The sequence below is a fragment of the Branchiostoma floridae genome, chromosome 5, assembly GCF_000003815.2.
Source record: "Branchiostoma floridae strain S238N-H82 chromosome 5, Bfl_VNyyK, whole genome shotgun sequence".
Lineage (NCBI taxonomy): Eukaryota > Metazoa > Chordata > Leptocardii > Amphioxiformes > Branchiostomatidae > Branchiostoma > Branchiostoma floridae.
This window is the reverse complement of record NC_049983.1, coordinates 17,704,211-17,719,632: the sequence shown is the minus strand read 5'-3', so window position 1 is coordinate 17,719,632 and position 15,422 is coordinate 17,704,211. Positions and strand designations below refer to the sequence as shown.

The 15,422-nt window shown below is 39.3% G+C and overlaps 1 protein-coding gene across 2 annotated transcripts in view; it reads left to right on the top strand.

Annotated features, from left to right (window-relative positions):
* Positions 1-275: 275 nt before the first annotated feature.
* The window catches only part of LOC118415278 (cAMP-dependent protein kinase type II regulatory subunit-like), a 59,469-nt gene continuing 44,322 nt past the window's right edge, over positions 276-15,422 (top strand). Inside the window, exons 1-2 of one of the 2 annotated variants that reach the window (XM_035819758.1) lie at positions 276-375; positions 11,682-11,748. In XM_035819758.1, coding sequence (XP_035675651.1) covers positions 11,709-11,748 — 40 coding nt within the window. In that variant the 5' untranslated portion in view covers positions 276-375; positions 11,682-11,708. Of the gene's footprint in view, positions 376-3,840; positions 3,990-11,681; positions 11,749-15,422 lie in introns of those variants that run through there. The other variant, XM_035819759.1, reaches the window with a different exon arrangement.

Genomic DNA, 15,422 nt, shown 5'->3' with positions numbered 1-15,422 from the left:
ACAAAGATTCAAAGCGAGGGAACTTTCCTATATTATAGCTAAAAAGAATACTTCTATCGTTACTATATAAACTACAATCTACTATAACCTTCTTGTCTTGTACAGATAAAGACTTAATCGGTCCGTATTTTCGGTTGTCTTTCCTTCAACGGGTTGAAGTGATGCGAAATGACCAATCACATAGTGCATTCAGATACAGTAAATGTACACCCTACTTCCTAACCTGTCCACCCCTCGCTGTCGTACAAAAATGGTTTGTTCCGTCTCATGAACGTATCTGATTCATGAGCGGTGGATTTCCGGATTTGGAGGGTCGAGAAAGCACACGTCAATACGAGCACATGTGATCGACGATCTCATGCATTGGAATGTGAGGTATGTACACTGTAGTTTTGTGGTCCAGGTATATTTCTGAAGTATCTATAGGTCCCGCTCTCTCCAGACGGCCTCTGCAGACTACAAAAGCCTCGTGTTTTTCTAAGCGGGCGTGGATAAAACATGGTTTCCCGGTGGATTTGAGGCTTGGGGTTGTGACACCGTAGCCAGTGCCCTGGGTGGCCGGGTAGATGGGGGTATGCATAATTTCCCGGAAAGGTCCCAAGTTGTAGATGGAGATGTGGAGTCTTCCCGTAAGGTACTTGAGGCGCTGAGCTTCCCGATTTCAAGGAAAAAACGTATACTTATGTTGTCTTTTAAACAAAACACAACAACAACAACAACAAAACTTGCATATTCCAGTGGGATTTGATTTTGACCTGGTTTGGTGAGCCTCCGGGAATATAAATGGCGCCACTCACGACGTATTATTTGAAACACTTTTATACATCGCAGTCCTCCATGGTAAATTCTGAATTACGATCATATCATGTAAATTCTTTATAACCCAGCGCCAAATTGTGTTATTAACGCTAGTTGTCTTTAAATTTGAAAGTGGACCATCATATGACTGTCTTGAATTTAAGTTTAATAGACTAGAAAGCATATTAAGATCACCAGCCTAGCAAGCCATCAGAAGGTAACTTTGCTACTTTACAAGTGTCATTATAAGGAAAGTTCCATGGTCAAGTTCAATGCATAATATGGAAACTAGACCGTTTGCAATCATCCCGTAACCTGTCACAGATATTGTCTATAATTTCTATAAGATTATTGTTACAATTGTACATTTGTACCTGACTTTTATTATTTCCTTCTAATTGTATAGTTGCTTAAGTTATATTTTGCTACATGTGGCAATTGCCAAAAGTGTGCTACAGCATCTTCTGCTGTGCAGATGATGCTGCCATGTATTGATTGTAGAGTTCAACGATCGAATCAATAAAACAATTTTTCATTAGCCAATCATCCTGATTACTCAGTGACATCTGTTAAGTGCACAATTTATTGTCGGAGTTTTTTTTTTATCAGTTTACTGTTAAGTGCACAATTAATTGTAGGAGGTTTTTTAATCAATATTGGCTCGAGTGGAAAAAAACCTAAGCAGTAGCACATAAGCATTTAGCAAATACATAATGTATTTTATCTCCAAATGTGTACAAGGTTGGTATATCTACTCTCCAAGCAGAGGTTGAGTCTTGTAGACATAGTAGTAGTTGTTGGAAAAATTACACTGCCACTCCTCTTACGTAATGTGTAATTTTTCCGACTACTACTATATCTACACGACTCAACCTCTGCTTAGAGAGAATGGCCATATTATTGTTGAGAAATTCTTACTGTTCACTTGTCAGAAGTGATCAAAAGATTTTAATGATCAAGGGTGTTGGTGTTTATAATACTAAATGTAAATCAATCAATTTTTCATTTCGGCAAGTTCTTAATTTCAAATTCACAGCCCTGACTATTATCAAGAGTGATTATTAACAAGTGACTTAAGCTTTAGACCTTGATTGAAAATATGAGTTTGCTTTATAACAATGGTTATTACCTGTCAATTATCATTAGTGAATTTCCATATAACATGAAATTGTGCCTTCGGGTATTTTTTTTCCAACCTTTTTTAGCCTTGAGTACAGTAGAAGCCCATTAATTGCACAACGGATTAATGCTTCTGTTAACTGCACAGAATCCCCAAATCCCAAACTGGTGTGGTCCAGCTAGATAACTTCGTATTATTGCACCAACCGGATAATTGCACAAAATTTACTGGCAAATAGGCCATGCAACTAAGCGACTTCTACTGTATGTTTAAAATCTAAGAAAAAGCTTGATGCCTTGATAGCACATGTGTGTAGCACTGCTGAAGTTCATTGCCTTTCCTTGAAGGTGTGATAGCTCTAAGGTCATTATATGAATTACTTGGCAGTGCCAGGTCTTTACCCAGAGGTCACAAATGACTTCCCATGTTTCTGCCTGCCCTTCAGAGTAAGGACAGACTGTCTGTGAATACAAAATCCCGCCTACTTAATTCTTGACACTCCTCCAGGTTATTAATCCTTCGTAACCTACTTGTTGTGGCTTAATAGTAGGAATACGTCACTGTGTAGGGCGGTTAATGGAAAGCTACTCTAAATGGAAAAGCATGGTAAATACATTTGTATAATGTCACTTCACCTTTATCCGTGGGTTTACCTATATCCTCGAATTCGTCGGAAAGTTAATCGAAATCCATCCACAGCAAAGCCAGATTAAGAAGCACTGGTCTGAGTGGTCATACAAGATGGCCAGAACACAACCAACATTTGGAGAAAATTCAAACGTAATCACCACCCTCCACATAGGCAACAAGTCGGCGCAGGTTGAAACAATGTGTCAAATTTTATCCTTTTTAGGAGTAGTTTGGCAATTAGATTATGTTTTCCAACCTGGGTATGACATAAATAAAATAAAACACATGTTCTCATCACCCTCGGTCCTGGCCATCCTATAGGTCAGATCACCCTCCGGCCTTCTGGCAATCCAACCAGCAGTCAGGCTGGTACCTGGTATCTGTATAATAATATAGAATACACCATGTTGTATTCTATATGTACAGATATCATTGCAGGTAATTCCCATGCATGTTAGTACTGTTCTGTAAGTTCAGCCTTCTACTTTATGCCCATCCACATGCCCGTTGAATGGAACAGTCCAAGTTGAAGAGGATATCTGCCATGAATGATTGATCATTTATAATCCAGTCATTTGTGTAATGTGCGTTCTGTAATCCTCCCAGCCCGCCAGCTTGTCATTATCTCCGCACGACTTGTTTGACCTCGTTTTAAGCCGGCGTTCGTAATGTGGATCTTTTCGCGTAATCATTTCGTACCCAACGAATGCATGTGTAATGTTAGAAGTGTTAATCAGTGATATCAGTCCATACCAATTTTAAACATATAAGTGTCTGAGCTTGTTCATTCGTTGCTACTGCACGTATTGCAAAAGCATCGATACTAGTATTCTTTGCGTTTGATATTGTAAACAGAGTGAAAGATAATCTAGTGATTCGGATTCGTTGCTACTATTGCAAAAGCATTGATACTAGTATTCTTTGCGTTTGATATTGTAAACAGAGTGAAAGATGATCTAGTGATTCGGATTCGTTTGTATTGTCAACACAGGGAAATAGATTTACATGTGTATTTTGTATTAGTAATTTCAGGACCACAAGATTATGATCTCAAATGACATCACATGTCTCATCTGCTCAGTCCCTTATGCACCGTAGATGCTGATTGAATATTGATTTCCGTGGTTGTTCAAGTCTTGTTACACTGACTGCATCTGGATCAGCCATCTATTGCATGTCCTGACGTCACCAGCTGACGCAGTAAGCCCAATAAAACAGCGTCGGCACATTCCTGACACAACGACGTCATGCTAGTTCTGTTGTTGAAAAACGCTGCACACACTCTGCAAGCGGATTGGGTCGCGGATTGTACCGCAGAAGCATGTAGCATTCGATACGACCGCTCACATTAATGGCAAGCTTAAACCCGGGCAGTTTAATCAGATTTGCCGACAAAACGTCAGACTCCGTCAAAGGCATGAGGATGACACAGTGTCAGGAGGTAAGTGTTGTTATCTGGTACTGTATCAGTTTGGCACCAATCCATCCTTTGGGGGGTGTAAATGTCAGTATCATGGCACTGCCAACAAGAGGTAGAACGTTGTGATGTGGCGTGGATATCTCTTGGCACTCTCGCTGTCACCACAGCCAGATTGATGTACTCATTCTGCGTAATTCTTGCATACCATCTGCCGTGAGAGTAAATGCTTTAGAGGATCAACTCCTACGGCACGTTCTGACAGATTTAGTGGTACAAGCTGATTGTCATGCAAAGCTGGGATGCAAAATGGCCATAAAATTGTAGACTGTGCCACTCACTTTTTGTTAATTTCAGAAGAGAAAATGTCATCGTATGGGCAGTAGATGGATAAATACTAGTTCCACATGCTTCACAGATTGTCAGGACTGTTTTTGACAACATTCGGGCATGGCAGCTGCTTTGTTCATATGCACAGATCATCCAAGATATGTGCCCTGCATATAACATGAGCACCTTTGAAATTTTCTACTTCTCTTTAAAACTTTGGTAGATCATTTTTTTTAGAAACATTCAAGAAAACTCTGCATCAGATGACTGAGTAGCGTAACAACATTAAGACACGTACTGCGTGTTTAGTTGGAAATTCGAATTTTTTTCCTATTTTCTGTACTCTCACTAAGTCACTTCTAAGACTTTTTTTCTGCATGCTCTTTTCTGTAAAAGGCAAATGGAGCTTATTTTGATTTTCTGTATTTTGCATGATTTTGATTTTAGTGCATTATGTAGCGGGATCTTCTGAATTAAGCATATTGAAGGCGTTGTTGGGACCCCCCATGCAGACCCTCTTCTAGAATGTAGACCTAGTAGACCTCTCCTTTCACAACACGCTGAACATACAAAATGTATACTTTCAATGAATGCTTTTACCACTGCCCCCATCAGATTTGAGATCAACATTGTACGATGTCATCTATAGAATCAAATTTGTGTTGCTTGAACTTCACTTATCTAAGTGATGGAAGTGGTACCCAAGACCGATGATATGATTTTGCTCTAACTGATCAAAGTTTGACCGAAGACATGAGATTGAATTGAAGAAATGTCTGCTGAAAAGGCTCCCTAAGTTGATTCCAAGATGAGAGTTTTTATTTGTCTGGGGATAGGGGGTGTTGACCCAAAGAACACTGCTAGCGCTAGATTGTTTGCCATTCCATCACACAAATGTAAAATTCCTAGTGAATATGTATTTGAGAGTAGATTTAAAGCAAATGTCATATTACATGTAGCCCAGTTCACATTTCCTTTTACCAGTGCCTTGAAGTTGAACAAAGTTACCAAGGTCAACAGTATCCTGTTGTACTTGATTTTATTTGAGAAAAAACATTTCTTCTTTCATAATTTGAAACATACCAAAATTTCAGAAGCCTTATTATGTGCTACCTTCCACAAAATTGAAAGATTTGTGCTACAGTCAAACCTGCCCACAAAGACCACTCAGGGGACCATTACAAGCTTGTCTTTGAGCACAGGTAGTCACTATAGACAGTTCATCATCATCATTGTTGCGGGCTACTTTCCCGGACCAGGTCCACTCTCTCCTTCCAAACGTCTCTGTCCCCCATAGCGTTCTAGACAGTTTTGCGAGTGTCAATGGGAAAAGTCTTCTAAGGGACCACCAAGAAGTGGCCACATTTGCCATGAATGATGTAGAGTTGGTTACTTGGAAAATTACAGGTTTGACTGTACATATACTTCACACTACCAGTCATAGCTTAAAAGCTACCAGAAACTCAGCATGTAAAAGTCTTGGCTCCAGAGGCTCCAAAATAATAACCTTATTTGTGCCAGAATATTTTATTAGAACCACGGACATGAAAGACGGTCCTTAATGACTCCAGGTGTGTCCTTCTACATGTTCACATTGTGTTTTGCTTCAGGGTAGGAAACAGGCAGTGTCCTCTTTGTCAGTATCGATCACTTTGTTGTCCTGGCAACATAACCTCTTTACAGCCCAGTGACAGGTCACAGTAATTTGCGGTTTGGCCTCTCCATGGAACACTCATCTCCAAGTAGATTCAATGGTGGCATGACAGTAACAAGAGGGCCCAAAACAGTATCTAATTGGCCGCTGACCCTTTCCTTTTCATATTGTCATACCTCCGGTAAGTCTGCTTGGAAAGTAGGGATTAGGGAACACCTGTTGCAGGTTCAAATCATAGTCGTAGCCTGTAGACACACGCAGTATGGTTTGGCCAGGACAGTGTTGGTGAGGATGGTAGATAACAGGCAGAAAGATATGCAGATGATGTGAATTTATTCTTGCTGAAAAAAATTCTCAGATACGATACCCTATGATGGCCCTGTCACAGAGCCAGAAAATTGATTGACTATAGGAGTCAAAAATCCAATGTTCTCTTGTTCATTGTACAATTTTCAGAGATGGGCCAATGTTTGCAGATCCCCGAGTTCAGTGTCCAGTGTGATGGGGCAGATTTTCAGGTGCAAAAAATGATTGAGTTACTTATGACTTTGCACATTAATTCAGACAAATACAGATGAAGGCCGTCAACTCTGTGACAGGGCTTGAATAACAGTCTTTTTGGTATTAAATGCTCGATTACAGTTGCATGTTTTTGGATCGCTGTATGTGTTAATGGCAATATTTTATTGTTAATAATTATATCTTTGACTTTGAGAAAGATTGCATACTCGGCACTAGCTAGTATTCATGGCTTGTATTGCAGTTCAGTGAACTGAATCTGGCTGTGAAGAGAATACTGGGATAACTTTTGAGACAGATAGACTCAGGAAATGAGGGATTTTCCTGCAGGGAAATAGCAATTAGAGTGCTGGAACTGAGCCCCAGCTCAGTGGCATTGCTGCCGCTTCGCGTACTGTGAGATGCATAGACATCATTCATAACAACATCACTTGGGATTTCTGTGTTGTCGGCATTCTCCAACAGGTGGAGAAAAGATAGTGTTTTTGAAGTACTTTTGTTTTCTCTGATATTTAGAATAAAATATATTGTCTGTATTGAAACAGCAGAAACTTATAAAGCAAATTACTAATCTTTTGTACTCACCATCATATCATTCCACATGCTCTTATACTAAATTACTTTAAATAAAAGATACCCATACTGGTGCAGCATCAAGTAATCCCCAAAGCATTCTTGCATTGAGAGGGCTTTGATAACAATTTTTTTGATATCATGGTCTAAGTGAACCAGGCGGATTTATGAGAGTTGATGCCATACAGCTTTGAAGAAAGGAAATCTTCTAATCATGCATTCAGGAGACGCCTTTGTTTTTGGCAAGAAAATACCCGATGACCTTACATGGCATATACTGTAATTACAGAAATGTTCGCGGTGGATAAATGTTCGCGGTTTTCGCGGTGAACACTTCACCGTGAACTTAAATCCACCGCGAACATTTTTCTAGTATTTTGTATTAGACTGCAGTCTACAATGTTACCGTGAACTTAAAACCACTGCGAAAAGTCATTTTTCCTGCTACCGCGAAATTAAATCCCCGCGAACTTAAATGCATTTACAGTATTCTCTTATGGCCTGAAATGACTTGTGGTGTTACCTTGAATGACTTGTACTTTGACTGATAAATAACGTCTAACGTTTTTGCTGCCTGTGAGAGGAGGTATGCAGTGAAATCTACAGAGGGTTAAAGAGGGAAGTGACATTTCTTGTATGTCATTACCTCCGTTAAGAGTAAAGCCATAAGGTATCCAAAATGTGAATAATGAGGCTTATACGCTCTTCCATATTTAGGGTAAAGTAGAGGGAAAAACAAAAATAATGCCCAAAATTTTAAGATAAAAACTGTTGAAAATGTTTTTGGCAAAAGCGACTGAGGTTTTTAGAAAGAGAATTGTTATATTCGTGAAAGCCAAAGAAAATTCTGGCATGGTGTACAGTATTGCAGCTTTGCTACACAGTACCATAGATATTGATATATCTGAGGTCAATTTAGGTCAGAGAACTGACTTAACATTCTGTGCGCATGGATATCTGGATGGAAGACTTGGGCCCTAACACCACTTCCAATGCTTTTCAGCTATGGTAGTATTTAATGTCATTTTGCAGATTATGGGAAGTATGAACTCAAACCCAGACCGTTGAAACCCTTTCATCCCTAGGCTTTTTTGTCATGCACTACGACGGACCCTGATCGTGGAAAAACCGGGGTGTGTACCATTATTCTGTGCATGCTTTACCATTCTAATCACAACACTAAAGTAGTATTGCATGTACATGCATAAAGCAGAGTATTACCATACATGCACCAATAATCCGGCCAACCAACCAATTTGTCTGGAACAACCGCTAACTGACCCCACACCGACCAGTTTTCCTCGGACATTTCAGTGGTTCCTGCAACCAGGTTTGACTGTATTTGCGTTCCTTTTCTTTTTCGTCATAGAAGTAGTCAACAGTAATATATATATACATATAATATAATGGTGATTCTCACAGCTGATGAAACACTTGACTTCCTAAATTCACCATAAAGTGTTGCCAGGTACCCCCATGCAGACCCTCATGCAAACATATTAGTTGAGTAGAGTGATATTGAAGAGCGATATTGCAGACAAGCAGCGTCCTTCTCATGTTGAAATTGGTTCACGTTCCCTCGGGATTGGACTCAATAAAGGTACAGTACTACAATTACAAGTACAGAGGCCAATTTGTAACCATATTTTTGTGTCATATGTTTTTGACAGCTGGATGAATGGGGGCCTGAAACATGCATCAAAAGCACTCTTCTCAATGGACACGTATCGCTCAGAGACATGCTTGTTGATTCATGATCAAATGGTTCGTACACTCTAAAGTTGCAGATTGATGCTAAGAAGTATGTATGGGAAGCTGAAAGGTAGATATATTATCATTCTAAGGCCATACCAATTTAATTTCTTGGTTCACGGATTCGCTCGCTCCTATTTTTTGGAAAAAAAAAAAAAAATTACCACTCAGCAAATTTTCACCATAAATGAAACCATTCACCAACTTTCTGGTGTAGCAAACATAAAAACTGACACTACTTTTGTAATTTTCAACAAACAGGTGCTGTTACTGTACAGTAATAGTCTTTTGTACTTTTTTCAAGCTGAAAACTTTTTATTCTTTATGTTTTGGATTAGCCCTTACCTTTACCCCAACCATTTTACAATTTTTATTTTTATTTCGCCCTCTCGCTCCATATTTTTTATGAAAAAATCCGTGAACCAAGAAATTAAATTGGTGTGGCCTAAGGTTTGTACACATTTGTACATTTGTACACTCTGAAACCTCCTGACTGAGACAAGCTAGCACTCATCGAGAGTGAGGACTAACTGGCCCAACAGGAGCCTGGAGTCCAGCCTTCTTCGCTTTGGTCCGCTCCTAAAGGTTGTAGTACCTTTGGAGCGGACTAAAGCAAACAAAGCTGGACTCAGGGCAAGCGGCCACAATAGACTTGCTCCGATTTTCCCGACCCCATGTGTTGGGAGTGCTTAAGTAAGTTCTAAGGTAAGATATTTAGACTGAAATAGTTTTGATCCACTCACACTGGAAAGGGCCAAAGGAAACCAACTCTTTTCGCTGAGTGTGATGGGTTCTTTAACTCGCTTGAGTTGTGGCTCTCTTCAATCATTGGACCTCCATTTAAACATCTGATCTAAGGCCACACCAATTTAATTTCTTGGTTCACGGATTTTTTCATAAAAAATATGGAGCGAAAGGGCGAAATAAAAATAAAAATTGTAAAATGGTTCGGGTAAAGGTAAGGGCTAATCCCAAACATAAAGAAAAAAAAGTTTTCAGCTTAAAAAAGTACAAAAACACTATTACTGTACGGAAACAGCACCTGTTCATTGAAAATTACAAAAGTAGTGTCAGTTTTTACGTTTGCTACACCAGAAAGTTGGCAAATGGTTTCATTGATGGTGAAAATTTGCTGAGCGGTAATTTTTATTTTTATTTTTTTTTCCAAAAAATAGGAGCGAGCGAATCCGTGAACCAAGAAATTAAATTGGTGTGGCCTAAGGGATGTTTGGAACCAAAGCCTTTTGCACACTGAAGTTTTGCACACTGAAGTGCAAAACATTGAGACAAGTCAGGGGATTGAACTCACAGAACCTCTTCTTTCTGGGGCAAATACTAGCTAGCTATTACGGCACACCATATGATCAAGATAACCCTTCAATTGTCATAGATCATTTCATTAGTTAAGTTACCTGTAGCTCATTATTATTGGCCTAAAGAAATGTATGTTCTGCTTCTTTGAAGTGCTGTGTAGTCTGTGCAGATGTGGATAGAATGTTTTTGTGCAAGAATTTGTTAGATCGCCCCAGGTGAAAATTGCCAGACAAGCATAATATAAAGATTCAGCTGAAACTTCAGCTGCAGTACAATTCACAACTGCCAGAGGGGGTGTTTGTTTTCTGTTTCACTTTCTTCAACGTGAATGCAAAAAAAAGCTTATTATTATAAGTTGTAAAGCACCATCACAGTTGAAAGTTGCAAATGTACTATGTAGCTCCAACAAATTCTTGGACAAAGACATTTATCCACATCTGCATGAATTACACAGCACTTTTGCAACTTACGTATGTGATGGTGATAGTATTCATTGACACAATGGGAGGTAACCTAATGGAAATTTTTAATCTTTAGAGAAGTGAAACAATAGAATTTTTTAATTAACTGATTAAGCCAGGCAGGAGAATAGAAATTTTGTTTGTGATGGTGTTTTACAACTGCTTTTTATGCATTCACTTTAAAGTAGATGAAACAGAAGAGCCAACATCCCCCTCTTGCAGTTGTGAATGGTATCGCAGCTAGTTTCAATTGAGTCTTTCACTTGTCTGACAATTTTCACCTGGGGCGATCCTTGGGCGCATCAATTCTACAAAAAGCATTTTGCATGCTACATGTGACTCCACACCCGCAGATTTGTACGCTATTCGGGCCATCAATCATGCTAAAGGCTTGCTCCAGTTTTCCTGACGGATAGAATTGTGACGGAAAATGAAATCAGACATGGAAAGTCAGAATTTTACTCCGCGGTCACAGCTTTCAGTCAGAATGTCGTGTTGCTGAAACCACAGTGCGGCTTTTTGGGACAAATCATTATAGTGCTAAGAGCTAAGTACTAACTTGCTTAAATTTGGATACTTTTTCAATACTATATAATAGAAGGCTCCTATGTAGAAAATGTTATAATATTGAAACACTTGTTCATATGTGCACTTGAAATCTCTCTAACTGTGATATCATGGGTACCACATTTTACCGTGTTGTTTTTTGTAGCTGAATGATTTAGCACATATCTATTGCCCTTATGGAATTTTGCTACTGGTAATCTCCAACTCCAAGCAGATATTGGGGTGTAAGATCATTATGTTTAAAAATCCAATGGCTGCTAGCCTGCAACACAGTCTTCCACCCCCAACATCTGCTTAAAGATTTCTTAGTCTTGGGCTCTCTAACTAAGTGCCCTTATTTTATGTTATTTCTTTGATTTGCATTCTGGTCTTACATGTAAGTCTACTTTTAAGATTCGATTTTACTGACTTGTTTGAAGAACTTCTTTGCTGACCAATGTTTAGCTGCTGAAGGATGGTACTGTTAAAATATTTGCAGTGGTTCTCTCACACCCCATTGACACTAAGATTGTAGAACTAACACGGAGCGTTGCGTTGTTGTTTCAGGGTGAATGAAGAAGGGAACAGGAAACCATGTCTCAGGGCAAAGAGGACCCAGGCCACAATACAGCAGGTAAGACCAGGACATGGCCCACTTGTACTGTAAGTTCATTTATGTTCGCGAGCACTTAATTTCGCGAGTTTGAGCAAATCGGGAGTTCGCGAGATCTTTGAGTTCGCGAGCGGGTGTTTCAATTATTTTTCGAAAGTTACGATCCGGTAGCGAGTGCCCACCTCCCACCCACACCGCAACACTAGTCATGCCGTCAAAGGCGGCAATAAGCCTTTTTAAAATACAGTTCATAGTTCCCCTTCAAACAATGTCTTAAGTTGGGGTACTCAATAAAAAAAATGTGTTTCTACCGAGCCACTGTCTCATTGCTGAGCTCATTTCGGCCGTGATTTGACGACAGCGCACGGAACGCAACAGGGCCAATGACCTCTGTTATGTCGCAATCACATTTGCCGCATAGGCTGACGGGATACCCACGCCAAACAAGCGACGCGGGCGCCATTTTGAAATATTTTCGGCGTAAAAGACGACGCTAAGTTTTTAACTTTCAGCGTAATTTGTGGACACAAATTGTACACAAGAAGGTGAAGAGTTTATCTCTCCCATATTTACTGCAGTTCTAACTCAGAATTATGAAACGGACGTCTTTTTTTCGGCATGTAAGCGGAGTTTTGCTTGCCACGTTTCTAGTCGTGAAAATTTCCCCGCTATTATAATTTGCTGTGATTCCATAGCTATTATAATTTGCTGTGATTCCATAGCCATTACTTGTATTTTTAAAGACCAGTACTACTCAGTTTTATTTTTTGTTTTGTTTGTAACTTGTAGAAATCTAGTTAAACTTGGATAATGTACTAAGTAAATTGTTATCGCAGCCATGTCACGGCGTATACGTAAGTTTTGTTAGTAAACAAAGCCGACATGTTTCTTTTTCCTCCGGTCGCCAGTGGCACATTTCTATACAATAATGACTCCATGTATCGTATAAGTGTTGAATCAACTTTTATTTCGGTTTGAAAAGAATAAATAGTCTGTTATCAATTGAGTCTTGTCATTGGTATAACTATCATAGTAGACACGTAGTTTCGGAGACTGGATCTTTTTTTTGGACGGATGGTGTGGGGAGGGGGCGATGTTAAACATGCATGTTCGCGAGTAGATGACTTCGCGAAGCAGAGGTCTCAGCGAAATACGCGAACTTAAAAATCTCGCGAACTTAAATGAACTTACAGTATTTCAAAATATGAATAGGTTTCAGTGTTTGATACTCTTAAGAAGTTGAAGGTATGGTACAGGCAGGGTAGCTAAAAAGGAATAAAAGTTTCCACTCCCCCAACTAAAAAGTTGGCTAATCCTTAAGGTGTTTGTGAGTTGAAGAAGAGGTGAAGAGGCAGGGTGTGTCTCAGGTAAGGTTTTACTTAAGAAATGTAGAAATCTTTCTATGCATCAGTTAAGGTGCAGTTACATTTGGCATAGGATGATGTTTGATTTGGATGCCAAAGATTTTCAATTACAGAATGCTCTGAAGTGCACTATTTAAAATGAGCTATAAAAGTACTATGGTAATGCAATATAACTGGTAAGAAAGCAGGCTAGGGGAAGTGGGGTCCTAAGCCATTTATTGATGTAAGGTGCTTCAGGTAGAAGAAGTGTACATGTCTAGTGCTTTTCCAATTACACAGCTGCCGCATGAGGGGTTATGGGTGTGGCCACTAAAGTTGTACCAATATAACTCAGTTCTCCCTTTGATGTCATGATGTGAGAATTGCACATAGATATTGCTGGTATTCTATTTTTATCACATTAGGCTTTACATAGAAACTTGCAATTGTAACAAGCTAGGAAATTGAAATGTTAGACTTTTAATAGTTCAGTGATGGCTAGGGAATGGTTAGTAAATTTAACCCTTAACCCTCTCAACACGTCATAAAATTTTTTCCTGTATACCATATACGACATATAATTTCAGGCTATACAGGTGTCAATTAGTACTTTTTGTGTATTATTATTACAGCTGTTATGTAAGGAGTAGACTAGGAAAACTATATATTGCTGGAAAGCTCACAGAATGGCCTTTCCAAAACAAGCAAAATAAATATCATACCATCAATCTGAGGACAGCAATCGTCATGGAAACCACTCAAAAACACATTTGCAACACTCCCAAAAAAAGTTTCACAAAAGAAAACATTTGGCTAGGGGCTGAGTTTTTTGTGTCATTTATCATAAAACTATGTAGAAATACTCAACCATACATACACAATGCTGGTATGCTGTTAGAATGACCAAAAACTAAAAATCAAAGCATGATTTCAAATAAGTTCTGTGTTGATAAACAAATGTTCACCCCAATAAACAGTTGTGCCCCCCTCCCCACACCTGTAGCTGTACTATTAAAATAATGAATATGCCTTGTGCTAAATGGCAAATTATTTTTCTGGATGTTCTCCACATATCAGGGAGTCAAATAAATCCACTTACTATGACTTGGGTAGAGAAACAGGTATCAGAGTATATAAAATGTCAATTTGGACCAGTGACCTATCTGACCTGACCTGGACCTCCTTATGCCCCAAGAAAAACAACAAGGAAGCATGCATGTAGAACTCATTAGACACGGTGATATCAGCTCATTTGATCTCAACAAAAACAGCTGGGTGTTTGCCTTGCTGTCCCTCAAGGATTTCCCTGTCATCACTCCTGTAAGCCTCCAACAAAATTATCCACCAAACTGTCTCCATTTCTGCTAAATTTACTAAATAAACCTGTAGAAAATTGAAGCCAAAACACACGTTGGAGGCCTCAGAAACAGGGCTCAAATGCTACATCCCTTCTGGTTGGTCAAAGATACAAGCATCCTGATTGGCAGACTCTGCCAAATTTGCCATTTCACAGTAGTCAGTTTGAATTTCCCGCCGGAATTAAACCTGAAGCCGATCGTGGCTTCTCGTGTCCTATGGGAAAGCCATGATAGTGGCTTCTCGTGCTGAGAGGGTTAAGCATTTGTTTGTTTGCTTACTGCACAAGGTATATGTATTTGTGTATTACAGTTCAAAATGTGTGTTCTACAAATGTATGTGTAATGTTTTTCTAGGAATGAAAAAAAGTTTGAGAAGTAGGAAAGCAATATTTATGAGGACATTATCCTTACTCTCCAAGCAGAGGTTAGGCTTTGGTTGTTTTTCTTACGTCGTTTTTATTGGGCTTTCTATATTCTATTGTTTCTTGAAGTCTGCCAGCCAAACCTCTGCTGGCACACGGAACTTTCAATTCCCCATAAATGTTGCACCATAGTGTGAAACACAGAAAAGTGTGGAAGGTCCATTTTAAGCCGAAGAGTCACTAATGGGAGAATAATTACTCTCCTAGTAGAGGTTAGGCTCTGGCTGTTTTTTTACGTTTTACATTTTAGTCGTTTTTATCGGGCTTTCTATTTTGCACTGTTTCTTGAAGTCTGCCAGCCTTGGCTGATAGCTTGCATATGGCTAATAATTGTGTTACCCTGTTATGAACCTCTGGCCCTAGTTCCTCTAGAATCCCAGATACAGAATAGTTGGGCAGGGGGTCCCAGTGTGTTGGACCAAGGAGCTTAAAAAAAGCTCCTTGGTTGGACTGAAAAGGCAAGCAGTGGCATGGCTAGGTCACCTTTCACAAGTGCCCCTGAGATTATAACGCTAGTTCACCTTTATCAGTGGGGTAACCTATATCCTATATAACCTATAATCTATATTGTT